General features: G+C 50.7%; 1 protein-coding gene across 2 annotated transcripts in view; it reads right to left on the minus strand.

The window, feature by feature from the left end:
* The window catches only part of SLIT1 (slit guidance ligand 1), a 170,395-nt gene that overhangs the window by 17,893 nt on the left and 125,067 nt on the right, over positions 1-27,435 (minus strand). For both annotated transcript variants that reach the window (XM_025466773.3, XM_049103508.1), the window contains exons 14-26: positions 25,367-25,530; positions 24,630-24,653; positions 24,348-24,492; positions 24,015-24,089; positions 23,687-23,830; positions 21,141-21,284; positions 20,689-20,855; positions 17,746-17,878; positions 14,993-15,061; positions 12,167-12,238; positions 9,512-9,583; positions 8,627-8,698; positions 224-387 (exon numbers count right to left, since the gene is read on the minus strand). In XM_025466773.3, the coding sequence (XP_025322558.1) occupies positions 224-387; positions 8,627-8,698; positions 9,512-9,583; positions 12,167-12,238; positions 14,993-15,061; positions 17,746-17,878; positions 20,689-20,855; positions 21,141-21,284; positions 23,687-23,830; positions 24,015-24,089; positions 24,348-24,492; positions 24,630-24,653; positions 25,367-25,530 (1,445 nt within the window). The remainder of the gene's footprint in view (positions 1-223; positions 388-8,626; positions 8,699-9,511; positions 9,584-12,166; positions 12,239-14,992; positions 15,062-17,745; positions 17,879-20,688; positions 20,856-21,140; positions 21,285-23,686; positions 23,831-24,014; positions 24,090-24,347; positions 24,493-24,629; positions 24,654-25,366; positions 25,531-27,435) is intronic.

Genomic DNA, 27,435 nt, shown 5'->3' on the forward strand with positions numbered 1-27,435 from the left:
ACGTCAGGACTAGAAGGTAGCCGCACTAACAAGCAGCAGGTGCTTCACTCCTGCCACCTGACCCCCCACTCAGGCGGTCACCGCAGGGACACAGGAGCCCCTGGAAGGCCCTGGCAGGATTAGGCAGGTCCTGTGGGCCCCCAGCAGCAGGTGGTGGGAATGCCACCCTGTGCTTACCACCCCCTCCCCACACACCGCCCTCCTCTCGTGCTCCTGGGCTCACCTTGGCATTCAAACTTCTTGGCAGGTGTGGTGAGGAGCAGCTTGCCCTCCATGTCTGGGGGCCCCACACAGCGGGCAATGCCTGGCTCCTTATAGCCTGTCTTCACCCAGCTGGACAGCCAGCGGAGATGGCAGTCACAGTACAGAGGGTTGGCGCCAATGGCCCTGCATCAGAGAGCAGAGAGAGGCAGTCACCCTAATGGGGTCCTTCACCCACTAGGCACTGAGTTGCAGGGCACTCAGCGAGGGGCTGGCAAAAATCCTAACAGCCCCCGTGACACGAGGCTTTACCGTGCAGCCAGTGCTGCCCTAAGCACTTCCTGTGTGTGATTTTTTTTTGGTAAGATTTTATGTATTTGACAGAGCGAGCAAGCACAAGCAGGGGGAGGGGCAGAAGGAGGGGGAGAAGCAGGCTCCCCACTGAGCAGAGAGCCCGATGCAGACCCTGAGATCATGACTTGAGCTGAAGGCAGACGCTTACCACAGTGAACCACCCAGGCGCCCCTATGTGTCATCTTCCTAGCCCCCGCCCCCCCCACACCTCACTCTCCCAATTGCACATGTTGAAACAGGCTCAAGAAGGTTGAACACTTGCCTAAGATTGCACAGAGAAAGGGGGGAGGTGAGATTTGAACTGGAGCTGTTGAGCGTGGACCTATCAGTGCACTGCCTCCAGAGTGCATGGGGTGGGGTGGGGGGAGCCACCGTTTACCGCTGGGATGAACCAGCTGCTTTCCCATGGCCCTGCATCGAATCTTCTCATTAGCCCCACGGTGTAAGCTTTCTTCTCCATCTCAAACAGTGGGAACTGATCCTCACGTGGAATAAGTAATTTCCCTGGGGTCGCACAACTAGTGAAGGACAGCCCCCGGATCCAGACCTAGAGCTGACTCTGAAGCCCATACTCTTTAATTTTTCTTTTCATTTTTAATTAAGGAGCATATGAATGCATTATCATTGTAAACCCACTTTTAAATACTACAAACGAAAGTCTCCACCTCAACATGATGAACGTACTAAATTACACTGAACTGTACACATTAAAACGGTTAATTTTATCTTATAGGAATATCACCTTAATTTTTTTCAAAAAGGTCCATTCCTGTAACTCTGACAGAGGGGAGTTTTGTGCTATCAAATCACACATGCAGTGGCTTTTTGACCTAGTGATTCTGTTTCTGGAAGTTTACCTCGCAGATACACCTGCACAGTTGTGTAAAGACACCTGTGCAGTGGTATTGATTGCAGCATTGTTTGTAATAGAAATAAACTACAATACGTCCATGTTACAAAGAAAAGCTGCACCCGATGTCGCTACCAACCACAGAAGGACCTGTAGTCACATGGTCACCACACTCAGGCCTATAGCCTTCCAGTCCTCTCCCAAATTTACACCTAAGGTTCTTCTTCACAAATTATATCCACCTACTGCAGATCATTACCGAGCAACTTCTTGTCACTAAGTGCCATGTCTCTCCAGGTCAGCATAAATGGATCCACCTCATTTGGTCAGAGTGCTCCATAGCATCCCAAAGAATGGATATCTCGTAGCTTACTGAGCAATTTCCCTGTTGCCAGATATTCTGGTTGTTTCTAACAGCAGTGAACACTCTTATAGTGTGAGCATTTCTCTACAGGTGCCTAGAAGTAGGCTTCAGGTCGCAGAGGAAGAACATGCAGGATGTTTACAGCTGCCCTCCAAAAAAGGTTGTATCAGCTCATGGGCAGCATGAGGCCAGGCCTGCTTCCTCGCATCCCCACCTACCACTGCAGAGCCAACACACTTGACATCTTCCTGACTTACAGTGGGGGACTGAGAGATGGACGAGATCTCTTTTGGGGCGGGGGGATGAAGAAGCCAGAGCTCCTTGGTACAGCAAAGAGAAAAACAAGAGCCTGGGGCCTGCAGTTCATTTCTATCAACACTATTTTGCAAATAAAAGGCTGTGTGATGATAATGAGAACAGGCACATTTATTAAGTAACAAATGGATGCATGGCCCCTTTCCACCTGTTTCTGGGCAAGAGAGAGGAAGTGGCTCCCCCGAGGTGTGTTTGGTCTGATGAAAGCAGCAGCAATTCTGAGCAGGAATCACCCCAAATAGCCCAGCTGTTGACTGCACAGTCTTATAAGGCGGCTGAGCAAGACTTGGCCTCGGGCCCCAGCGCAGCTGCTCCCTGCCCGCTGACCTTGCGCAGCCGCGTCACATCTCTGGGGCTCACTTTATAACTCGATAAAGAGCCTGCGATCTGGAGAGGGGCAGAAAGACAAGCACAAATAACCTAAAATGGGCACCAAGGGAATAATGCAATGTGGAAAGGGCCAGTTCAACCTCGACGTGTATTTCATTTCTTCTGTCCTGATTTGCTGACAGCATCCATCCTGACTAATGGGACAAGGGAGATACCTTCCTCTCTCCACACTGAACAGCGCCCGGGCTGCTTAGACGTAAAGGAAGCTCAGATGCTTTCAGTTTTTTGAAGCTGCAGTGTGTGTGTGTGTGTGTGTGTGTTTTAAAGACCTTTTTAAAATAATAGGAATTCAAAACTTATGCTATGTTTACATTAACCAGATATTTGATATTTTTAACCTAAAAAGTACAAGGTAATGTGATTATGTTACTCAAAATATAAATACAGAATTTATTTTAAAATATTTTTTTGGAGTGTACTGCAGGAGTGAGCCATGAATTTAAAGTTTATTATGAATAATTTCTTTCGGTCCCGAAGCTCATTTAGAGAAAATGCCCCCAGACAGAGGCCATTGTGAAATGTGGAAACCTTGACAGATCAGGACTGCCACAATTCCAATTCTCTGAAAGTCCCCCCATAAATGGCAGCAAAAGTGCATCTCAAATCTTTTTTTTTAAAAGATTTTTAAATTATTTTTAGGTAATCTCTACAGCCAAAGTGGGGCTCAAACCTAGAACCCTGAGATCATGAGTCACAATCTCCAGCAACTAAGCCAGCCAGGCACCCTGTGTACACCTCCAATCTCAGTGTCCCTTTCTGACTCTCTACATTACACAAAAATAATAATAAAGAATAATATAAAACTTCCAAACTCAACGCTACTCAAAAGTACATTCTGGGTTGACCAACATGTTTTCCTTGTTTCTGTATAGAGCAGCCTCTGAGCCACACCTGATTTTAACCGTTCACACTTTCATTTACCCAAAGACTGGGTTTCTGAGACTACTGTAGTAGTTCTGGGTTCACTTTCACCTGGGGACCATTTTTCCCACCGAAAATGACTGTGAGCTCAGCGAGGAGTGGAGAGTCCCAGGCCCAGCTGAGGCACTGGGGTAGAGACAACAGCCAGGATGCTTGTCCATCCAAAAGGGCTGTGGATTCAGGTTGACACCCTAGCAAGAGCATAAATAATCCTGTGTTGTTGTTGATCTTTGGTGTAACTTGGAAATAGCTGAAACAGGAGATACTCTGTGTGTTCATGCCAAGGCCCTGCTGGGCTTCTATTAATGTAACCAGGACTAAAATAGCTCTCCCATGGCTGTTTCACAGAGCTGCCAACTATAGAGTTTAGCACATACTAAAACTTCAAAATCCCCTTCACCTGAGCTATACCTCCTCTGCCCATTCTCCTCTCAGGCAATTTATTTGTGTACATCACTGTCTCCTTATACCGCACTGAAACTTCCTGAGAGGAGGAACTACGGTCCCCTGCTGTGCCTGATACCAGCAGGCAGCCCATGAATGTTTCTAAAAGCATGAGGAATGCACAAAGCTCAGTGGGAAAGCAAAGGAAATTCAAAAAGAAAAGAATCCTCCAGCATCCCAAAAATGTAACTAATCTTTCTGTATTCCCTTCCAGTTCTTGTGTTCACACATGCACATCAGTGAAACCAGAGTTCATGGTCTTCTTCATCCTATGTTTTCATCAAATAGTAAACTACAGTGCTATAATGCTCTAACCACTTGCTATTCTGTCCTATGGGCATACTGTGATCTACTTAATCATTCCATATTTACTTTTCACACTGAATTTTTTAAAAAGATTTTATTTATTTATTCATGGGACAGAGAGAGAGAGAGAGAGAGAGAGAGGCAGAGACACAGGTAGAGGGAGAAACAGGCTCCATGCAGGGAGCCCGACGTGGGAATTGATCCCAGGACCCCAGGATCACGGCCTGGGCTGAAGGTGGCGCTTAACCGCTGAGCCACCTGGGCTGCCCTTCACACTGAATTCTTAATGAATTCGTAATCTAGCCACCCCACCCCCCCCCACCCCCGCACACAGTAAATCAGAGGCAACAAAATGCCAGATTATAGAAATGAAGAATGATGTTGGGGAACTTTAGCACAGGATTTGGCAGACAGTAAATATTTTTTGGGGAAGAGATGGATGGATGGATGGATGGATGGACAGACAAAAGGAGGACGATGAACTAACTGCAAAGTAAATATGGAAGTTAATAGCAGTAGAGAAGTGTGCAGGGTACTGGAGCCCACAGTGGCATGTGGGCCATAGTGGACCTTAGAAATAACCTTTGTACGGCTGAGGAGAAAGGCCCGAAGGAATGAATGAATTGTCTGAGATCCCACTGCAAGTTGATGGCAGAATAAGGACCTAACCCCACACATCCTGATTTCTCGAGTTCAAGGGATTCAAATATGGTGGATGGTGGACCTCAGCCTCCACCACACCCTCTGCCCACCGCCCCCTCCCACATACCACGAGCAAAGAAGAGACGCCCAGGCCAGAGTCACAGTAGGAGCAAAGGGCACTCCAGGAGCCAGGGACACTGGATGCTAACTCCTAGGCAACCTCTGACTTGTTACAGAGCCGTGGGCGTCTCCCACCCTTCAGATTGCACCTCTGTGAAGCCCAGAGTGAATGCAGTGAGTCTACACTGTCCTTTTATCATTCCTTGACTCCTTGCAGGTGCTCAAGAATTCTTTATAGAACAGTTACAGTTCTTATGAGCAGAGCAGATGGTGGATACATGGGAGCGCACTCACACACTTGAATCTAAGCATGTGCACAATTCCCAGGCTACTGCCTAGTTCCACTTGAAACCCTGGGTATAAAGGGCAGAGTTTATTCACGGGGTTGCTCCATTATAATGGAAGGTTTCTTTCACGTAGATGCTGTCTCAGAGAGAGACGGGCTTAGATGCAATGAGCAAACACATCTGATCGGTAATGCTGAGACCTTGTTCTACAATTACTGCTTAAAGGAGCTTTATTGACTGGTTTATTTCTTACAACCTGGATCTGGATTTTGGCTTGATGTCACTGTTCTCTTTAAAAAAGTCTGAATCTAAAAAAGAGAAGTCTGAATCTATAGATCAGTGTGGTTCAACAATTGTTTTTGCAGCTTTGTTTTTTTGTTTCTAAAAAACATGTTGTTTGTTCACTTCCCACTTGAAAAACAAAGCCTCTAGATTTTGAGCTGGAGACAAAATCAGAATGTGCTTGGGTATCATTCAGTTTTCATCAGGAAGGAGGAAACCCCCTGCATTGAAACCCCACGTATAAGAGATACATGAAGGGAGAATCTAAAGGCAGGAAAGGTGGGCCGGAGGCTTGAAAAGGTCCTGCCTGGTGGGGTGGAGAGCTGGAGCGGACACCTGTCAGGGGCAAGCAAAGGAGGTGCCTGGGCCCAGAGCAGCCACAGACCCTGGTTCCCACAGGGACAGCACAGATGCTCTCTGGAGAGAAGTATATTTCATTTAGGTCCTTAGAATTCCAAACAGCAGCAAAAAAAAAAAAAAAAAAAAAAAAAGAGCTCAGAACCACTAACCACCAGACACAGATGGAAACAAGGCCCTGTTGAACAAGAGTCCAGAGCAATAACCAACGCGTCCCCTGCCTGGCCTTTGTCTAGAGCCAGGCTCCCTCCTGCCTCGTCCCATGCCAGCCAGCCTCCACATGTCACCATGGCTTTCCAGGAGTTTTCTACGACTTCGTTCTTGCACAATTCCCTTATATCTGTCAAATAAAATCTATACTCTTTAGCATGGCACAAAGGCCCCTCACAATGGAATTCCAATACCCCTTCCAGAGCCATCTCCTCCCACTCTACACTCCTTACCAAACCAACCCCCTATAGCCTATGTTAGACAACATCCCTGAATGTGTTTACTTTCTTGCCATCTTGCCTTTGCACATGCTGTTCCCTCCTCCTAGAATGTCTTTCCCTATCTTCTCCCATGGCAAACCCCTAGCTAGTCCCTTTCCAATGGCAGCATCAACATCACCTCCTCTGTGAAGCTCCTCAGATTTCCCCAAAGTTAGTCACTGCTGTCTTAATTCGCTTTATAATATCCAGATGGTCCCAGAAGGCAGAAACCCAGTGGTAGTAAATTCTTCACCACTTGACTTACTGTGGTTATTCAGGATGTATTTATTGAGGCAATATAGAATAAATAAATAGCTCTGGAATCAGATACACCTAAGTTCCAGTCCTGTTTCTGTCATTTCCTGGTCTTAGGACCTAGGGGAGCTGCTTCATTTTTCAGAGCCTGGGCCGGAATGGAAAATGTAAATAGTAAGTGTAAATAAATACAAATAATAAATGTCAATACATAAATGCAAATAAATAAAAAATGGAAAAATAAATCCTACCCCCTAGGACAAGAGCCCCTTTTCCCTTTCACTCCCATGGCAGACATCACTAATCAATCATTGCACACTCTCCACTGAGTCCAGGCCAGCACTGGAATCTTCATTGTGGGTTCAAGGCAGTCCCTGTCAAATTTGGGGAACTGGAAGAGAGCACCATACCTACTTCTCACTTTAGTCTCAGAGTAAATGAATCACCACAGATAAAGTATTCACAGACTGTAGAGTATTTGTCCCAGACACACCCTCAATAAATAGTACGTATTACTACTTATTTCCTCAAGTCTAAGATTGTTAATGCACTACTGATTTAACGTGCTTTGGAAGGCGTGGAGAAATATCACCATATTAAATATATAGATCATTTGTAAGCTACACTATGATTTCTGAGACTAACATTTAGAAAAGGTGAGTCTTCCAACTGAGAAAATCCAGTGAGATTATTGGATGAACCTCAGGTGGTGCCACTGGGGGCCCCAGAAGGCCCTGGGTTGGAACGTGCCTGCCCACTCGGGCCCTGTGCACTCAGTGTGGGCAGAGAGAAGAAGGCCCCAGAACACCCGGGGTCCCAGCTGCAGTCCAGCTGTCCCAATTGTTGCCTGGGCCCAAAGTTGGGATGCAGGGAGAGAATGCTCTGCCCCCAGCCCCCTCCAGAAGTAGGATGGTCCTGTCCTGGCCCACTGCTTTTTATTGCTTTTCTTCAATTGTGGTAAAGATGTACATAACATAAAATTTGCCATTTTGGCCATGTTAGGTGTACAGTTCGTTGGCATCAACTAGCACAATGTTGTGCAACTATCACTGCTCTCTGGTTCTAAAACTTCATCACCCCAAACAGAAGCTCTGTACCCACTAAACAGAAGTTCCCCATTTCCTCCCACTCCCGGTACCTGGTAGCCACCTTTCTCCTGTAGCTATGGAGTTGACTATTCTGTACCTCATGTCCACGGAACCATATAGTATTGCCCCTTAATGTCTGGCTTATTTATTTCACTCAGCACGTTTCCAAGGCTCATCCATGTTTGTGGCAGGTGCCAGAGTTTCCTTCCCTCTTACAGCTGAAAAAGATCCCATTGTATGTAGACACCACATTTTGTCCAACAACTTGAGCTATTTCTGCTTTTTGACTACTGTGTGAACGATGCTGCTATGCACAAGGGTGTACAAGTGTCTGTTTTGAGTATCTGCTTTCAATTATTTGGGGTACACAGGAGTGGAATCGCTGGGTCACAGGGTCATTCCACATTTAGCCTTTTAAGGAACTGATCATACTGCTTTTTAAAAAATCCACATGGTACTGCCAGCTAAATGGTTTCGGAAGCAATTCTACATCAAATAATACCACTTCTTGGGGATGATAAATTTCCAGAGTTTATCCCCCACCCTGTGAAGTCAGAGGTACAGGAGTAGGGTCATGCTTAAGAACATGGGCTTTCGAGACAGAAGACTCCAGCCCCTACCAGCTATGCAACTTTGGGCAAGCTTCTCACATTTTCTAGACCTGTTTCCTCATATGTAAAATGGAATAATTGTGCCTATGCTGTAGGATTGCTGTGAGGATTAAATCAGCTGATGCAGTCAGTAAGGGTCATTACTACTTTTATGGTTGCTTATGAAGAACTGTCTTCAAATCCCATTGTTGTGACTGATGAAACATTGAATGTGTCAGAATCTGAGATGGGGAGTATGTGAAGTTCACAAGCTCAGTTTGTTTCAGGGCCAAAGCCACAAACTTTGCCAGTCTCAGCAGGTTGGGGGAGGGTCTTTCTCAGAATCCAAGTTCTGTTTAAATCCAAAGAGGTTGGGCCAAAGTTACTTACAGGTGAGACAGGGAGGTCACGTCTGTGAAGATGCCCTCTCGGAGGGTGGAGATGTCATTGCCATGCAGGGACCTGGGGAGACAAGAGGCCATCGGTGCCTCAGAGAACTGATGGAGGAGTGTGTCATGTATATCAATGCCAGAGGGAGACAGCTCCCAGTTCAAAGACCCTGCCCTGCTGGCCACTGGCAAGGGAGAGGGAGCCCCTTATAATCCAAGTACACAATCCTGTACCCCAGCCCTTCTGGAGGACTTGTTTTTCCCATCACAAATAACTCAAAGCACCATTCCTGTTTACACAACAAATGGAACATGTGTGCCCTCCCTCCCTTGGCCAGCGAGCCTGAGGCCGAGGCTCCCTCTCGATAAAAAAGTTACTATGGCAAGCCATAGGATGAGGATAAAGAATGTCCCCATGCCCCAGGCAGGGCTGCTGGAGGATTCCCACGCATGGATACCCAAGAGGCCGCATGGATACCCAAGAGGCCGTTGCAACAGGCGTAACAGCGGGCTTTGATCACAGGGCAAAAACCTCCCAGTGGGACTTCTTAGAAGAAGTTCACAAATCCCTTTCAAACATTCTCCACCTGAACCGGAAACTCACATGCAAACAAGGGGCTACCTTATGTTGGATGCCATCCGCCCCCCACACACTGCTTCCCCAAACACAACGTGGGGCAGATAGCAACCCCCATTTCTCAGAGTTTCCTATTCATTCTTCAGCCTCCATTAGGGGCTCAAATGAGAATGGACCAGCCTCCCATCTTTGGTCACTATTGGCCCTGCAGGGGTCACAGACGCGGAGACATTTCTGCCCACCAGGTGGGCTGCAGGACCCTTCTTGGTGTGGATTTTCCTGGAGGAATGAAGAGCAGGGGAGACTTACAGCAGACGCAGGGAGCGCAGCCCCTGGAAGGCCAGAGGAGGGATACACTGGAGGGCATTGTAGCTGAGGATCCTGTGGGAAGAGAGGGAGGACAAGTGCAGGGAGGGGAGGAGGGGGAAAGGGAGAAGGGGGGAAGGGAAGGAGGGAGGGGAGACCAGGATGAGGAGGAGGCAGGCACCAAGTTAGGGACCAGACCCCTGCTGCCTGGCTCAGGGTGCAGGGGCCTTTTGCTCAGCAGCAAAACGAGGGAAGCCTGAGCATGGAAGAGGGTAGGGGCCAAGCCCCTGGACTAGTGAGCCTACGGACCCAGCCATGTCCCCCAACCCTTTCATGCCTCATGCTGTGCTCCTTCAGCTGCAGGGCAGGGCCAAAAACAAGAACAACTTGACAGGGCTTTTCTGCAGGTAAGGGGAGGTGGCCCAGGCGAAGCCCTCAGCAAGGAGGCCGGGTGCACTTCCTGTGGAGGCTGCCCCAGTGAGGGCCAGAGGTGGGGTCCCTGTGAAGTTGACACCTGGCAGGGAGCTGCCTCACACCTGGGCTGGACAGGTGAAGTCTGGGCCTGCCTAGTAATTGACCAGTAGGAAGCTGTGGTGTTGTTGGGAAGACGCTGTGACCGTGTCCACCCCCGTTGTAAAGATGGAGACCAAGGCCCTCCCTGCAGGGGGACAGAAGGTCCCCATGGTGGCATAGTTAAGTCCTCAGCTTCTCAGTTTCCTGGCTCCACAGGCTAAACCACTCTCCCCCAGTGCCTCCAAATCAATGAATCCATCAAGGGCAGGTAGGCAGGTCGACAATAAAGGAAATGATACTCATAATAGTCCCAAATGTCTGTCAGCAGACAGATGGATAAATCGCCGTAGAGTGGAACGCCACTACTGACTGACCCGCAGGAACTAGCAACCCTTGCGGTGACATGGCGGGATTTCAAAATCACTATGCTGGCTGAAAGAAGCCAAATAAAAAAGAGTAGTGTCGTAGGATTCCATTTACATAGAACTCTAGGCGATGCTAACTCAGTCCTAGAAAGCCCACAGCTGGCAGCCTGGGATGGGGTATGGGGAGGGGACACGGAAGAAGGGTTGTCACAGGCCGGGAGGGACTTCTGGGGGTGATGGAAGTGGTCACTGTGTTGACTGTGGTGATGGTTTCGTGGATGGGAATGGAAGTCAGGATGTATCCAATTGTATGCTTTAGTATGTACAGTTTACTGTATGTTCACTGTACCTCAATAGAGCTGTTGTTAAAATAAGGAGAGCAAAGGGGTGTTCCTGTCACAGGAATGGGCCCTGGTTCTCCTTGCAGCTGCCAGAATCACTGAGACCAGGACTTCCCAGCCCCAGCACTGTTGACAATTCTTTGTTAGGCGTTTAGCAGCCACCCTGGCCTCTGTCCATGGGGTGCCTGCCCTCCTGCAGCCGTGACCACCAACAATGTTTCAGACATCGTCAAATGTCCCCCAGAGTTGATGGCAGCTTCACACATAGGCTTATAAAGACCTTGAAATGGGACCCAGTTGATGAGTAGGCCCTGGAGCAAATAAGTACAGGTGTGTAACCTAGAACGAGCATTTCATGGCCTCGGGCCCATATTCTGCTCCTGGGGGTCTGGCTGGGTCACGACCTAGTCGTTTTTTGGGAAGTACTGGCTCTACTGTTTGACCACAGTAGAGCCTAAGGGGAAGTTCTTCACTTCTTGGCACATTATCTGTAAAATGAGGTGTTGAGAAGGTGAGTGAGATACCTGCCTTAAGCCGCAGGCCAGTACAAGGGATGCCTGCTATACTTTCCAACCAACTTCTTGGAATGTAATTAAAGCAATTTTTAAAATAGCTCAGACTGGGGGCACGTGGGTAGCTCAGTGGTTGAGCATCTGCCTTCGGCTCGGGTTGTGATCCCGAGTCCTGGGATCGAGTCCCACATCCGGCTCCCTGCAGGTAGCCTATTTCTCCCTCTGCCTATGTCTCTGCCTGTGTTTCTTGTGAATAAATAAATAAAATCTTAAAAAAAAATAGAATAGCTCAGACTATAAGCACAAAAATGTTCAGAGGGCCACTGTTTACAACGGTCCAACAATAAACTGGATAAGGAAAGTATGGCATAGTCCTGCAAAGGAATACTAGACAGCTCCACACAGGAGTGCATCTCAGGAACATAATGGTAAATAAAAGAAGCCAGAGACAAAAAAAATACCCTGTATGATTCAATTTATATAAGGTTCAAAAATGGGCAAAATGAAACTTCACTGCATAGAAGTGGATCATATATAAATGGCAGCACTATAAAGAGAATCAAAGAAACTGATCACCATAACGGTCAGGGTAGGCACTGCCTGGAGATGGGAGAGAGGGGGAATGATCGGGAAGGGATGGGGGACTTTTGGGGTGCTATATTCTGGTTTTTGCCTTAGGTATTTACGCATGTGCTAGCATCATTACTATTTGTTATATGATATGATACATATATTTTTTTTGCATTTTTCTGTATGAATGCATGTTCACAATAAAAAATTCAGGTTTTTTCTTTTCGACTGGCAGGCCCTGGCAGGCCCTGGCATACTCCCTGGTGGTGATACCGCGAGTGACCCACAGGGCTTGGGGAGGTCTCCGTGGCCAGAGCGCGCGTGCCCTCCCTCTACCTCCCCACCCCCGGGACTCACAGAGTGGTCAGCTGGCTCATGTTGGTGAAGGAGGAATTGCTTAAGGAGCTGATCTTGTTGTTACTCAAGTCCCTGGAAGAGACAAAAGCATCCTTGCTGAGAGGGAAAGAACGTAACCCCAGTAACCCCTGTAACCCCCAGCTCTCTGCAAGGGGCTCCTCCCCTCCCCTGCTGCCCTCCCTCAGGTGGCAGCTGGGGGGGGGGCAGCAGGGAGGGAGGGGCCCTCCGCCTGCTCCCCGAGCTCCGCCTGCATCCCAAGGCTGCCTGTCTCCACCACCCCCCGCCCCCTGCCGCCCCAGCCCAGGCAGAGAGGGCCTGGCTTCTGCCCACTTGCACAATGGGAATGCTCCCACCAGGGAGAGGGGCTGCCTCCAGACTTCCAGACCCAGCGGCTCCTCTGTGCTTCCTCTCCCTCTGGCACGTTCCACAGGCTCCTTCCCTAGCCCTCCTACAACCCAAGGGGCGAGGAGATGGTGGCCACCTTCTTTCAAACTAGGCGCAAGGTCTCAGAGAGATGAAGTAACCCACCCAAGGTCACAACTGATACCCCTCTTCTCAAATCTCTTGCCTCTCTGTCTTTCCTTCCTCAGGTCCCTGATTGGCACCCACACCCACACTCCTTGGCTGTGCCTCTCAGTCCCTTGGCGAAGCTTCTTTTCCAGCCAACCCCACCTCACTGACCCTCTTGCTTCAGTCCACTCTGGGCGCCTTGGGGACGCTCCTGGCTCTCCTCCCCATGGCAGGCGACAGTGCCCTCCCTGTGGGCCCAGCAGCCCGCGCCTATGACTCCCCTCCAGGGACACTCCAGCTCCAACTCCAGTCCACGTCCTGTGCTCCCTGCCCCCACCCCCACAGCCCTGACAGCCCAGAGACTCGCCCCTCTCTCAGCCTCCTCCTCCCCCCTTTCTGCTCGCTCAAGCCGCCTCTCTCCCAGCTTCTGGCTCAGGCTCAACCTCATCTCTCACCTACAGCTTTGCCCCCCTTCGATCCATCTTCCACGCGGGTGGGCACCACTGTAATCTTTCTAAGACACAAATTTGACTGTGTCACTTCCCTGCCAAATCCCACAGTGGTTTCCGTGTGCCTAAAATATTAACCCAGCCACCTGCTGGGGGAGGGGGGAGGGGGGTGCTCCAAGTCCCCACCTCTCCTTCACTGCCTCCTCCACGCCCGCTGAGGATTTGCTGCTCTTCCTAAAACCCTCTCACCCCTGTTCCCCCTGCCCACTGGGGAGCTCTGCCTCTGCCCCAGCCTCCCACACTGGGCTCATCACCCCTAATGTGCATTTACCCCTGTTGGAACACTCATCACTTCCATGACTGTATGTGCCCCAAGTCTCTCTCTGGAATGCCCCTCGGACCACCACCTTCGCGGGGAGGGCCCTGACTTAGGGGCCCTCATATCCCCTTGCTTCATACAGCTCTTCACTCAGGAAATATTCGTAACATGAAACCATATGGGGCGCCTGGGTGGCTCAGTCAGTCAAGTGTCTGCCTTCGGCTCAGGTCATGATCCCAGGGTCATCCGACTGAGCCCTATGTCGGGCTTCCTGCTGAGCAGGGAGTCTGCTTCTCCCTCTGCCTCTCCCCCCACTCATGTTTGCCTTCCCCTCTGAAATAAATAAATAAAATCTTAAAAAAAAAAGAAAGAAACCATATGCCTTGCCTTTATCTTCTCTTTGTAAACATTCCTCTAACTAATCTCATTCAAGACTGGTCCACTGTTCTTAGGACACACTGAGGTTCTTCACTGAGCACTCAGCACACTGGGTGTGTAATGGCAAGGACGGGCCCCACACCCTCCTTGCCTCCCAAAGGTATCCAAGCCACCAGTGCAGCTGCCCCAAATTAGACCAGCTGTCTATGTCTTCACTACCCTGTCACCGGCCTCCAAATCCCTGCCCTCCCTACCCCCTACCATGGGAACAATCAAAATACATCTGCTAGGTATTTAGGATCAGAGCTTCAAGATCCTGTAATCCAGTGTCACTCAGAGAAGCCAGTCCCTGAACTGATGTCCTACAACCAGGAGTTTATGCCAAAGTGCAATCACCTATGACACTAAACACACAACTTAGTTTAGCTAACATTATTTTCGTGATTACACTTTCTCAGTGAAAGAAGCAAGACATTGATTTACATTCTGGCGCAAGTTTCTTATCTAATTGAGGACCCATTACAAAGAGTTCTCTAGTGGCCACTGGTCCACAGACCACACCTGAAGAGCACCGCTGCAGGCCAAACTAAGATGGAATGTTATCTGGGGGAGAAACTGGCCAACGAACAGACCAAGACAAGTGAGGTGAGGTGTTAATTAGGCTGGGTTAGGAGGAACTAAGGTTATTTGGAGGCTTATTTCATATACGTTCATGGAGTGGAAAGGGTCAATGGTGGAAATAACAGAAAAAGATGTTAACCTAAAGAGAATCTTAGTTACAGACGTGTCTTTGTAGCTGCCAAATTTCATGTTTGCTTTGGGAGCCAAGGTTGGACTGAGAGGTTTTCCAACAGCCTCTACTTCTGCTCTGGCTCCTTCCTTTGCCTGGATGACCCTCATTAATGATCATTGTCAGCCCAGAGGTAGGCTTGGGGTGCTGTGCTGGGCAGAAGCCCACAGGGTCCAACCCAAGGGAGCCTGGAACATGCCATTCCCAAGCATGACCACTAGGTGGCAACACAGCTCTATGCACAGAAGTTCCAGGAGGGAAGGGGCAAAATTAAAAACCCATAGGCCAGAAGTGGAGTGGTAGGGAATTCCAGGAAATCTGGAGCCTGATGGTTAGATACCAGTGCCACCCTGGGGTCCTCAAGAGGCCTGCATACTCACACAAGCTGCAGGTACTTGAAGGTGGACAGCTGTCCCGGAACCAGTGTGAACTGGTTCCCGTCCAAGTAGCTACAGGAGAGAACACAATAGTTAGTGTGTAGGCGGCGGCAGCAGCGCTGGAGAAGCCTCCCCTACAGCCTGGGCCTTCCTGGCTCCTCTCCTCTCCTCTCCTCTCCTCTCCTCTCCTCTCCTCTCCTCTCCTCTCCTCTCCTCTCCTCTCCACGCAGACCACACAATTAGCCCAGAATCACTAACCAGAGGAGAAAATATGCAACCTTGTAAGCATTTGGGTAGGTGCCAGCCTAAGAACTTGGTAGAAGCCCTGAGACACAAAGGCTGCCTTGGCTTCCTTCCTGCCCCCTGCCTCACCCGCTCAGCCTCCTCCCTGTTGTCGGGCATGACCCTGGCTCAGTCCTGGGCTCCTCACCCTCCCCTCTCTGCCTTGAGGTTATCCTGGCCAGGCAGGTGTGATCTGCACGTTAGTCCCTCCCAGGCCCACCTGTCAGGCCTGTGCCAGCTAGCAGGGCCCCCCTCCACCTGCTGGCAAGGTGCATGAAGCTGGTCTCCCCATGGAAGCCCCAGATTCAAACAGGCCCAAACAACACGGAGCTCGGTGCTTTTACACCCAAAGTGGCTTCCCCCCTGACTACATCAGCATCACACTCACACCCCGAACCACCCAGGGCGCAGGACCCTAATGATGACTCTGCCCTCTCCACAGCACCGCTGATTCTCCTGCCTACTGGTTGCTGCTCATTCGCTGTGTTCCAGTCTCACATCTCCCCCGAATGCACACCGTCACCCAGGCCTGGGCTCCTGTAGCCGCCTCCATCTGTCTCCCCACCTTGGCCTCTCTCCTGGGACCCACTATATACACTGCCACCCAAGTTGTCCTCAAGCCAAGCCCATCAGAAATCTTCCTAATGCTCCCTAAGGTTCCGCATGTCTGCAGGGCAGTGCTTGGGATTCAAGATGCTGTGAAGATCCCCTACGCCCCCCCATGCCATCCTTGCTAAGCAGTGACCCAAGAACCAGAAGCTGAAGCCCCGGATGGGTGCCCTGCCTGGGACCCCCACCAACTATAGCCCTCAGGATAGCTCGCCCCCACCCTCCAAAGATCCAGAGAACAGCAAAATCAGGGCTATATTACTCACCCTGACCCATCACTGTGTCATACAAAGTGACTTCCCACCCATCTCATGTGACCCTCTCAACGGCTCTGACCAATACACCCAGTGGCCCCATTTTACAGCTGGGAAAATGAAGACTTAGAGTAGTGATCTTCCCAGCCTCTGAACTTCAGCAACCTCGGTCAAAGACAGCAGGCTGTCCCACCTGTCATTATGTTCAGGGTGGCTATGAGGCACCAAGGAGAAAACATCAAAAACTAGGCAAGGGAAGGGTGGGCAGGTCACAGGATAAGGAGTACAGTGGCTGATGCGCTTGTGAGGAAATAGCCTGCCTCTGGTAATGAAAGACACACAAACAAAAACCTCATGCACTCCCCACAGGGAAAGGAACCCCCAGCTATGGAGGCCTAGAGGGATCAATCCCAGGGGATATGAGGAGTAAGGGACTGACCACAGCCTCTTATTCGGAGGTGTCTGCTGAAGAAGCCCAGCTCTCTGTCTCTGTCATACACACTGACATCCACACCCCCACATAAGCTCAGATCCCACATCCGAATCAACAAAGATTTTAGCACCATGACGTCCAGTATTGCTGGGGCTGGGTGGGGAGGGATGGTGGGGGGGAAGGCCACTTCCACACCTGGCCAGTAGGGGTGCAAAGGCAATGACTTTTCTTTTCTTTCTTTTTTTAAGATTTATTTATTCATTCATGAGAGACGGGGGGGGGGGGGGGGGGGGGGGGGGGCAGAGACACAGGCAGAGGGAGAAGCAGGCTCCATGCAGGAAGCCTGACGCGGGACATGATCCCAGGACTCCAGGATCAGGCCCTGGGCTGAAGGAGGCGCTAAACTGCTGAGCCACCCGGGCTGCCCGGCAATGACTTTTCTGGAAGGCCATCATGCCAAAGGCAGCAAGAGTCCTAACAATGCACTGCTCTTTGACCAACAGCTTCACTGAAGGGATCTTCACCTCAGCACTATTTATAATAATAACACAATTTAGTAAAAAATTGGAAAACAATTATACTACCAACAGGGATTTGTTATATAGACCACAGTAGATTCATATGGTGGAACAGTATGCGGCCAGCAAAATAAACTTCTGTGAGAGTTTTCATGACAGAAGGGGATGCTCATGAGATGATGTGAAGTGAAATTCATAACGTTACTTCTTAGTTTAAAAGCAGACATTAGCAGGGTGCCTGGGTGGTTCAGTTGGTTAAACATCTGCCTTTTGCTGAGGTCATGATCCCAGGGTCCTCGGATCTAGCCCCACATGGGGCTCCCTGCTCAACAGGGGGTTTGCTTCTCCCTCTCCCTCTGCCTCTCCCCCAGCTCATGCCTTCTCTCACTCTCACTCTCTATTCTGTCTCTCAAATAAATAAAATATTTTTTAAAATGTAAAAAAAAAAAAAAAAAAAAAAAAGCAGGCATTAGCTTAAAGTGAGGAAGCACTCGCTGTGGGTGACCGTGCCATCCAATGACTGCAGAGTGAGGGTCAAACAGAAGCTCAACGCCTTCTTGGAACCAGCATCTCCTGCAATGCCCTAACTCCAAGCCCTAGTCAGCTACTATCTGTTTCCAGTTACCGTGTCCTCCTGATGCCAGGCCTGAGGCTACTCACAGTTCTGTGACATTCTTGGGGATGCCCTTGGGCAGGACGTGGAGGTGCTTGTTGCTGCATCGGACCACGGTGTCCAGGCAGGCACATTCCTGGGGGCACTGTGGGCGGGGCAGGCAGCTCCCCTCTTCCTGGCCTGGAGAGGAAGGCATGAAGCCACATCAGTGAGGGGCAGGCCTTCTTAGGGCCTCTCGCAGCCATGGTGCCTCAGAAGACTTTCTCTGATACCATCCCAGGCACCAGTAAGTCTCCTGGCTTCATCCCTTCCCCACCAGGAACAAAGCCCCTTGGACCTGTTTTGAGGTTAAGATGGGTCTTAAGTCAATCTCTTCTGCCTCAGATCCAAGGTGGGCCTAGGCACAGCACAGGAAGAGGATGGCAACCATATCATTTCTTGAGCACCTACTGTGTACCAGACACTATATCGAACATCATCTAACAATGCAGTAAGAGAGGGGGCACTGGCACCCCTAGAATGCAAGCACCAAAAGAACAGAGACTTGTTTCTTCTTCTTTGCCTGCAGAAGGAGCCCAGCACATAGAGCAGAGCCTGGCACACAGTAGCCCTCAAAATAGATCAGTTGAATGAATAAATGAATGAATTTATGCTTTACTGAGATCTGGAGAGGTTATATAACTTGCTCAGCTCAGAAGGCTGGTCCGAGGCAACAGAGGGCCTCTACCCACATGAAGCTGACACAGAATCTGACCTCCTATCACACCTCCTTCATTTATTCATTCATTTATTCAGTAAATAGTACTGAGAGGTCTCAGTCTGCCTTCCTTTCTTCCGACTAGGTGTAGGAGGAACAATAAGGATCCCATGGTAGGAGTTGCTGAGGGCCCTAGGAAGCAGGTGACAATAACTGTCGGTTATGGAGGGTGGTTGTAGGCAGGCACTGTGTGATAGGGCTGAACTTCCTGAACCCTCAAAACGTCTCTCTGGCAGGTGTGCTCTCAGCACACTGATGGGGACACTGAGGGCAGAGTGGTTAAGTGATGTGCCCAAGGTCCCCCAGCCTGGAAGAGGTGGCACAGGACTGGAATCCAAGCCAGCTGGCGCCGGAGCCTGCCCTCTCCACCACTGGTCCCACTGCCTCCTGGCAGCAATGTCTCAAAAGTGTCCAATCCCTTCATCTCAAGGAAGTTATATGCAAGGGGGAAAGTTGAAGAGAGCTGACTACCAGGATGTTCCTGGCAGCGTGGGACATAATAGCAGAACTTTGGAAGTGTCTGAACACCATGCAGCCAGGCTGGTTCAATCAATCATGACACTCTCCAGACAATGTCTATCATGTCAAAAATGTCTGCACAGGCGGTACTACAAGATCCTATGTGTGTCACACGTGTGCACACAAACACACACAAAGCTCGGGAAGGTCACACAGTGGAATATTAACAGGAGTTATTCAGGGCTGGGGAGCAGGAGCAAGGGACACACTCGCGATCTTTTTACTCTGTTGGATTGTCTCTTGTTGCTGTTTTTTTGGAGAAATGATAATGCCTCACTTTATAATTAGAAAAATAAAAAGAAACTGTTTCTTGAGGAAAAAATAGTGTTTTCAAGGGATACTTAATAACATAAGAAAATGCCCCAAATATACAGTCAGGTGTAAAAAGAAACAGAATTTTTGGGTGGAGGATGGGTAAAATAGGCAATGGGGATTAAGGAGGGCACTTATCGTGATGGGCACTGGGTGATGTATCAAACACCAAACACCTGGAACTAAAATAATGCTGTATGTGAAGTATACTGGAATTTAAAATTTAATTAAATATTTAAAGCTGAGTGAAGTAAGTCAGTTGGAGAAGGACAAACATTATATGTTCTCATTCATTTGGAGAATATAAATAATAGTGAAAGGGAATATAAGGGAAGGGAGAAGAACTGTGTGTGAAATATCAGAAAGGGAGACAGAACATAAAGACTCCTAACTCTGGGAAACGAACTAGGGGTGGTGGAAGGGGAGGAGGGCGGGGAGTGGGGGTGAATGGGTGACGGGCACTGGGGGTTATTCTGTATGTTGGTAAATTGAACACCAATAAAAAGTAAATTAAAAAAATAAATAAAAAGAAAAAAGAAAAATAAATAAATATTTAAAAAAACAGAATTTTTTAAAAGGCCAGCAAGTTATTATATAAAACTATATAAAAATATTTATGAGAGTAGTATGGAATTTTAAAAAATAAGACATAAAATTGCTTTAGAAAAATCCATTGATTTTGTTTAGAAAAATACCCTGGCCATCTCTCTTGGTGTGAAAGTTGAAGCTCCTCACCCAGTACCACCCTGGCCTGGATGGGCCAGTCTGGGAGCGGAGGTGCTGCCTGGAAGCGGGCTGGAGCAGGCGGGCCAGGCGGGCTGGATGCCCACGGCAGGGGCAGGGCCCAAGAACAAGGACGGCCGGGCTGAACCGCAGCCTGCTCTGTCACGCTGGGTGAATCTGCCCCCAACGGCTGCTCGGTGTGCAGGGAGCTCCGTGGGTGAATCAAGGGATGGCTGCATCCCACTCGTGTAGGGAAAGGAGGGGGCAGCCAGAGAGAGACTGCAGGTCTGGAGGACTCAGGACAGGGGCATGAGAAGCAACCAGGTTTCCCACACGCGGGCCCGGGAAGGCCGCGCTGCCCCTCACGGACAGTGTTACAGGGTTGACCTATAAGCCCGGAGCACTGAGGCACAGCCAGGAGGCAGATCCCTGCATTACACATACCTACAGACAGAGCAGACACTAGGAAGTTAACTGTGCTTTTCTCTAAGTGACAGAGTAGTAGGTAACATTTATTTCCTTCTTGTATCCATACTTTCCCACTTTTTAAACAGTAAGCATGTTATTGCTCTTCAAGTCACACAAAGCTGCTGCCAGGCAGGAGTAGGTACGAGGCCAAGAGTGGGTCTCGGCCCTGGCCCGGGGCTTCCCCTCCTGCCCAGGGCCCCACACGACTTACCTTCCTCGCACCTGAAGTCAGGGAAGGCCACGTCCTGCAGGGGGATCTGCCTCAAGAAATCTGGGTTCTGGCACCGTGGGTTCCCTGTCACGATCTTCCTCCTCCGCAGCCAGTCGCCAAGCCAGGCCAGCTGGCAGTTGCAGTTGAAAGGGTTGGCCAGGAGGTTTCTGCAAGAGGCGGCTGTGTAACCACCCACATACCCTGCCAGCCTCGGTTTCCTTGCAAATCCCCTTCGGGCTGCCACATACTGGCCACGCGGCCACCCAGCACTCTTTACCCGATGACCAGCAGTGATGAAGACGTGCCATTCTGACGCAGTGGGAACCCAGAGACCACTCACCCCAGTGAGTCAGAGTAACTACCCTTGGGGGGTCGGGGTGCCGCCGGGGTTCAGACACTGGTGCCGGAGCCCCAGGTCTGCCCACTCACTCACCCCCCAGGCCCGGACTTACAGCGTGGACAGGGCCTGCAGGGTGTCGAAGGCCCCGGGGGAGATGGTGGCGATCTGGTTGTCATAGAGCGAGAGGAGGCGGACGTTGCGCAGGCCTGTGAAGCTGTCGTTGTGGATGCAGCTAATACGGTTGTTCCTCAGCATCCTGGGGGGGCGGGAGTGGGGCAGCTGTGCTGTGCCCTGTGGCCACCTACCTGCCTGGGCTTTGCCCACCACGACTCCCCCCTCCACATTCTCCTCTCCAGGCAAGGAATAGAGGTTGAGAACCACAGCACCAGGACTCCCCGCACCCATGCTCCCCTTGAGAGCCCCCCTCCTAGACACTCTCCTGCTGTCCCTCCTGCCTGCAGAGTGCCCACCTTTATTCCCTGGGTGCCCATGGCACCCTCCAGCCATGCTCCATATCAACCCCTGGAGACACTTGCTTAAAACCTACACCCAGTCATGTTCCTGTCCAACCTGAAGCCCTAGGGCCCCCAAACTACCTGCAGAATAATGTTTACACACTTTACTGTGACCTGCAGGAATCTGTCTAACGGAGCCCCAGACCAGCATCTTCCCACCTCCCTAGAGAGCCACATACCCTTGCCTCTTCTGTCTGCGGGCATGCTGCAAGGGCCTGCATCACCAGGCCTTCCCTGGCTACAGTTTCCTTCTAGAATGACCCCTTTCCTCATTTATATCTGAGAAAGTCTCTGTTCACCCTCAAAACCCTGGCTCAAATCCTCTCCCCAACTAAAACCAAGCTGGACACAGAATAGGCAATTCACAAAAGAAATTAAAATGGCTTATGAACACTGATAAAAAAAAAATGTCTAAACTTACTAGTAATCAAGGACAGGTTAAAAAAAAAAGAAAGGACATGTAAGCATATTGAATCTTTGCCTGACAAATTGCAAAATAACTAAAAATATAATGTATGAATGGGCATTTAGGCCAGCAGGAGAGTGACCTGCAGCCTCCCTGGCAGTGAGAGGCATAGAAGACCCTAAAATGGCTTCAGGCTTTCATCCAGTCAGGCTTCTTTTAGGAATTTGTCAAAAGGGAATAATCCTGGATGGGCACAGAATTTCATGATAAAGATAATAACCACGACATCACTTACCACAACAATTAAAATAGCCTAAATTTCCAATGATTAGGTAATACGGAGTCCTTCAAAATGATGTTGTAGAAGAAATTTTTTTAATTTTATAATAAATTTATTTTTTTTATTGGTGTTCAATTTACCAACATATAGAATAACACCCAGTGCTCATCCCGTCAAGTGCCCCCCTCAGTGCCCATCACCCATTCACCCCCACCCCCCGCCCTCCTCCCCTTCCACCACCCCTAGTTCGTTTCCCAGAGTTAGGAGTCTTCATGTTCTGTCTCCCTTTCTATATTTCCCACACATTTCTTCTCCCTTGTAGAAGAAATTTTAATGATATGTAAAGGTGCTCATGTTGCATTTAAGGGCAAAGCAGGTCACTAAATAAAATGGATTATAGGATTCTGTTCCGAAATACCTACATGTAAGCATCCGTGTGTCTGGGTGCACATGTGCATGAGTATGCATGTGGATGCACAAGACTGGAAAGTGCTGATATCAACAATGAACAGCGGTCATTTGTGTGTGGTGGCAGAGTTATGGCATTTCTTCTCCCATGCCTGTGCTGTCACTCGTGTGTGCTTGCTGGCCCTGCCGCAGCATCTGCCCTGTCCCTCTCCTCTGGCCCCCTCCAAGCCTTCCTCAGAGGGAACCCAAGCGCCTGGCTGAAGAGCCCACCTGGCAAGTATATAGAATGAGGCAGCCCTACATGAACAGCCCAGGAAAACAGCCACACTAGATTCACATGTGCAAAACGCAACTGGCAAAACACAGCACAAAGACAATCTCCTTTTTGTAAAACAAACAAACAAAACACAAAAACCCACAGGGAACCCCTTCATATTCATTTCCTTTACACAAATCCCATGATATGTGCTCAGAAAACAGATCCAGAGCCCTACAGCAGGGCTGGGACTTAAACCCAGCCAGGTGGCATCTGGAGCTGTGCTGCCGCACATGGTAGCCGTTAGCCATGCGTAGCTGTTTAGATTCAAATTAATTCAAATGAAATGAAATTCAAAATTTTGTGCCTCAGTAGCGCTGGCCACATGTCAAGAACTCCATAGGCACGTGTGGCTACTGACTAGACAGTGCAGACGTGGGACACTTCTGTCCTTTAGGAAGTCCGACTGGACAGCACTGCTACTGTCCCCTCTCCAGGTCCGCGTGTCACCTGAAGAGCTAGCGCTGCCTGGGTGGGGAGAGGGGGCTCCCTGCAGCAGCCGCGGAGGTCAGATGACCGGTGAGCTCTGGCTGGGCTCCGGGCCACGGGATCCTAGAATCCCAGAGACAACGGGCGTCCCTGCTCCCCAGTCTGCACCGGCTGAGTCACCTCGGCAATATCCCTGCCTGGGGGCCATCCAGCCCTCCTGCCTGCAGCCCTGCGGGCCACTCCGGAACTAAACATACGTGGGTGCTCCTGCAGCCTGATCACCGGGCACGGCCCGCACACTCACAGGGTCCTCAAGCCGTCCAGGCCCCGGAACATGCCGCTCCGGATGGACTCCAGCTGGTTGGCCGTCAGGTGCAGCTCGCTCACAGAGGCGGCGCCCTCGAAGGCCCCATCTTCGATTTCCGACACCTTGTTGTTGCTCAGATTGCTGGATGGGGGGCGGCAGAAGAATTATAGAGCTGAGGAGCCTCCCTCAATTTCCTGCCCCTTGCCCCCTGCCCCCCTGCACGGGAGCCCTGCCTCCCCCTGGGAGCTCCCCCACACCCAGTATCTTCCTTCTTCCTCCCCAGCTACAGTCCTGACTACAACCTCCCCGCCAATGGGTAACTCACATCTTCTTCAGATGAGTGAGTTTTTTAAATATCCCAGTGGCCTCCAGGATGGAAATCTCATTGTTGTTTAATCGTCTGTAAGAGGCAATGAAGAGCATTTACACATTCATAAATGACAGATGTTAGAGTATCTTCCAAATTGAGAATATTTGGGACTCAAAGGGGCTCCCAGAATAATTTATCTGGCAAGGCAAACTGATCCTATTTCAAAGGAAGGTTGGGGTCTCCAGTGGTCCCAAACAGAGCTGGACCAGAAGGAAACCCAGAGTGGATCTGGGAGGGCTGGTGGGGCTGGGGGCGAGTGAGGGACACGGAGGGGCTGGGGGCCCTCACAGCTCAGCCGTGGACTGGGGGATGCGCTCTGGGATCTTGGTGAGCTTCAGGCTGGAGCACTCGGCCAGGCTGGCCTCACAGCGGCACTTGTGGGGACAGACTGCGTCGCTGTTGCACTCGCTGTTCAGCTGGTAGTCCTCTGTGCCTGCATTGACAGGGCAGGGGCGGGAGGCTGAGGGGCCCAGGGCAGGGCCTCCCCGGCTCCCCTCAGCCTGCTGCCCCTGCCCACCCACTGCCACCGCCCAACCCAGGCTGCCCTCAGTCCACCCCCTGCTCTCCTACCTGGAATGAAGTACTGCTCTTTGGCTGGGAAGAGAAGCAGAAACACCATGAAGCTAGAATCCTCTAGGACTTGCAGGAAGAGCCCAGGCCCCAACCCCACTGCGCAGATGAAGGCATCCCAGAAACAATACTGGGGCCCCAAATTTGGGCCCCAGAGCCCACGTGCCCAGCCCCCAGGTGGAGAAGGCCTGCTATGGAGATGTTCCTTGGCCAGGCTGATGCTGGGGGCAGGAGCACCCCCAACTGAACCTCTCAGGGAGCACCAAAAACATGTGTAATGGCCCAAGATGGAGATGGAGCAGAGAGGCATCAGGTCCCTGACCCGGATCCAGGCTCAGAAGCTGACTCACACTGTTCCCAGCCAGTTTCTGCTGCCTGGGAGCCTGGAGGAGGCAGCTTTCTCACTGGGGAGAGTTCCCAGGCTTCTCGAGTCTGAAAAGCAGTGGCATGAAAGCGCACTGATCTGGCAGTAGAGGAACCCGGGTCCTTGTCTGGGCAGGCCTCCTGCAAGGACCATCAGCCAGCCCTACTCTTCCCTAAGCCTCAGTACAATGAGGGCTGGGGCTGGCCAACCATTCAGATCCAAGTCTACAGTTTGGGAACTACACCCTCTGGTGAGGGTCTAGAGTGGTTTAGGACACGCTGTTGGAGCCATCCAGAAACATCATTGGTCCCTGGGCTGACTGAAGACAGGCAGGCAGGCGGACAGACAGACAGGTGGCCAAGTGTGCAGCTACCTGAGCACCGGAACTTCTTGCTCTTGATCTGCCCGATGCGCTTGTTGGCAAGGCGTCGAGGGCTGGCACAGCGGGCCCCGCTCGTCTCGATGGGGTTGGTGCGCAGGAAGTCCGCCAGCCACTTGAGGTTACAGTCACAGATGAAAGGGTTCTGGGCCAGATGCCTGTCCGGAGGGGGCAGAGTGGGGATCAGAGACAGGGTTGCAAACCTGTGCTGACCTCTGCCTGGATGAGGCCTCGCTGCTCGCTGGTGGCTGGTCTGCCGCCTCGGTACACCTACCGACGGAGAAGTCTTGCCAGCACATCTCAGCAGAGAAGGCTCTCTTCAGGCTCTGGAGCTTCCAGCTGGCCCTGCTCCACTCTCCTTCAAGCCTCACTCTGTCCCCTGTCCATCTACTCACCTGTACCCATACCCTTCACACTGCACCCTGGGACATTTCACAAACATGAGTGGAGGCAAGAGTGAGCTGGAGACCAGCCAGACCACCCCAGCCTTCCATGGGTGAGGGGACAGAATAGGTACTAGGACCCAGGCCTGTCGTGGGCTGGCCTCTCCCTGTGGCCTCGGGCAACAGCAGCTGCTCTCCATAGCCTTTGTCAGGAAGGTGTCTGGGCCAGAGGCGGCAAGGCTGCTCCTGCAGCCGGGCTGAGCGTGTCTCAACGTGCCTGCTGCAGCCCCTCACTTACAGGAATCTCCATTCCCACCCCAGGCCGTGAGGGCTGCCTCCCCCTGCCCATTTTACTTCGTCTTTTGACACAAGGGGAATTCAGAAAACATGGCTGAAAGCTAGTTATTGGGAGACCATTCATATCCTCTTGCCAGGCGGCCCTTGTGACCAGCAGGATAAATATGGGGAGGGGACAGCTGACAGGTAATGCTGACTGTAGGAACCTCTATTTTTTTTTTTTAAATAAATTAATTTTTATTGGTGTTCAATTTACCAACATACAGAATAACACCCAGTGCTCATCCCGTCAAGTGCCCCCCTCAGTGCCCTTCACCCACTCACCCCCACCCCTGCCCTCCTCCCCTTCCACCACCCCTAGTGAGTTTCCCAGAGTTAGGAGTCTTTTTTTTTTTTTTTTTTATTGTTTAACTTGGTTTATTGTGAAGTTTTTCAATCAGAAAACATTTGTTTTCTTTTTATTGTTGAGTTTATTTATTTATTTTTTTTTATTGGTGTTCAATTTACTAACATACAGAATAACACCCAGTGCCCGTCACCCATTCACTCCCACCCCCCGCCCTCCTCCCCTTCTACCACCCCTAGTTCGTTTCCCAGAGTTAGCAGTCTTTACGTTGTAGGAACCTCTATAAGCAACCACCCGGGTGGCTTTGCCCTTCGTGGGCCCTCCCCACCCCAACAGGCTCAGGCCAGCCGCATCCGAACCACTCCAGCAGCCAGCTTGCCAGCCTGTGTCTTGGTCATCACAGCATCGGACGTGCCCTGCTTTCCAAACTGAGACAGCCGGGAAAGAATTCTCTAGCACCTGTACCTGAAAGTCAATGCTTCTGCGTGGAAGTACAGGAAGACACAGCAAGGGCTAGCTCAGAGGACGCGCCACCGATGGCCACTTCATATAATGCCATCAGTTCCGGCCATCTACTTATTGGCCTCAGCCCAGTGCCCTGACGGGGCTCCAGGGCTGTGCAAGCAGAGGCATGAGCCCTGCCAGGGTCTGCACCCAGCTCAGCTCTGACCTTAGCCACCCTCTCTCCTATTTGTCACCTCCTAGGCTCTGGTTCCTGTTTGGGATACTTAGTTGGAGATTTCTCTGCCCAGATGTCCCTGCCTCCCTGGGCAGCACACTCACTTTCCTGTCTCAGTCCTGGCTCCTGTCAGGATCATTCAATGGGCCAGGCCCCTCCCACCCCTTCTGCATCTGGTTGGACATTTGTCTCCCTTTTTAAACTGTCAATTTGCACAGAGAAGATGTGTTTGCTGACACTCCATGGCAGACAGAGTCCATTGATGGTTGAAAATACATTAGGATTTGGGGCTTGCTCTGGGATCCGCCCAGCCACCCAGCCACATCTGCCTATGTCTCACTGCCTGGCCTCTGCCTGA

Source organism: Canis lupus, chromosome 28 (genome assembly GCF_003254725.2).
Source record: "Canis lupus dingo isolate Sandy chromosome 28, ASM325472v2, whole genome shotgun sequence".
NCBI lineage: Eukaryota > Metazoa > Chordata > Mammalia > Carnivora > Canidae > Canis > Canis lupus.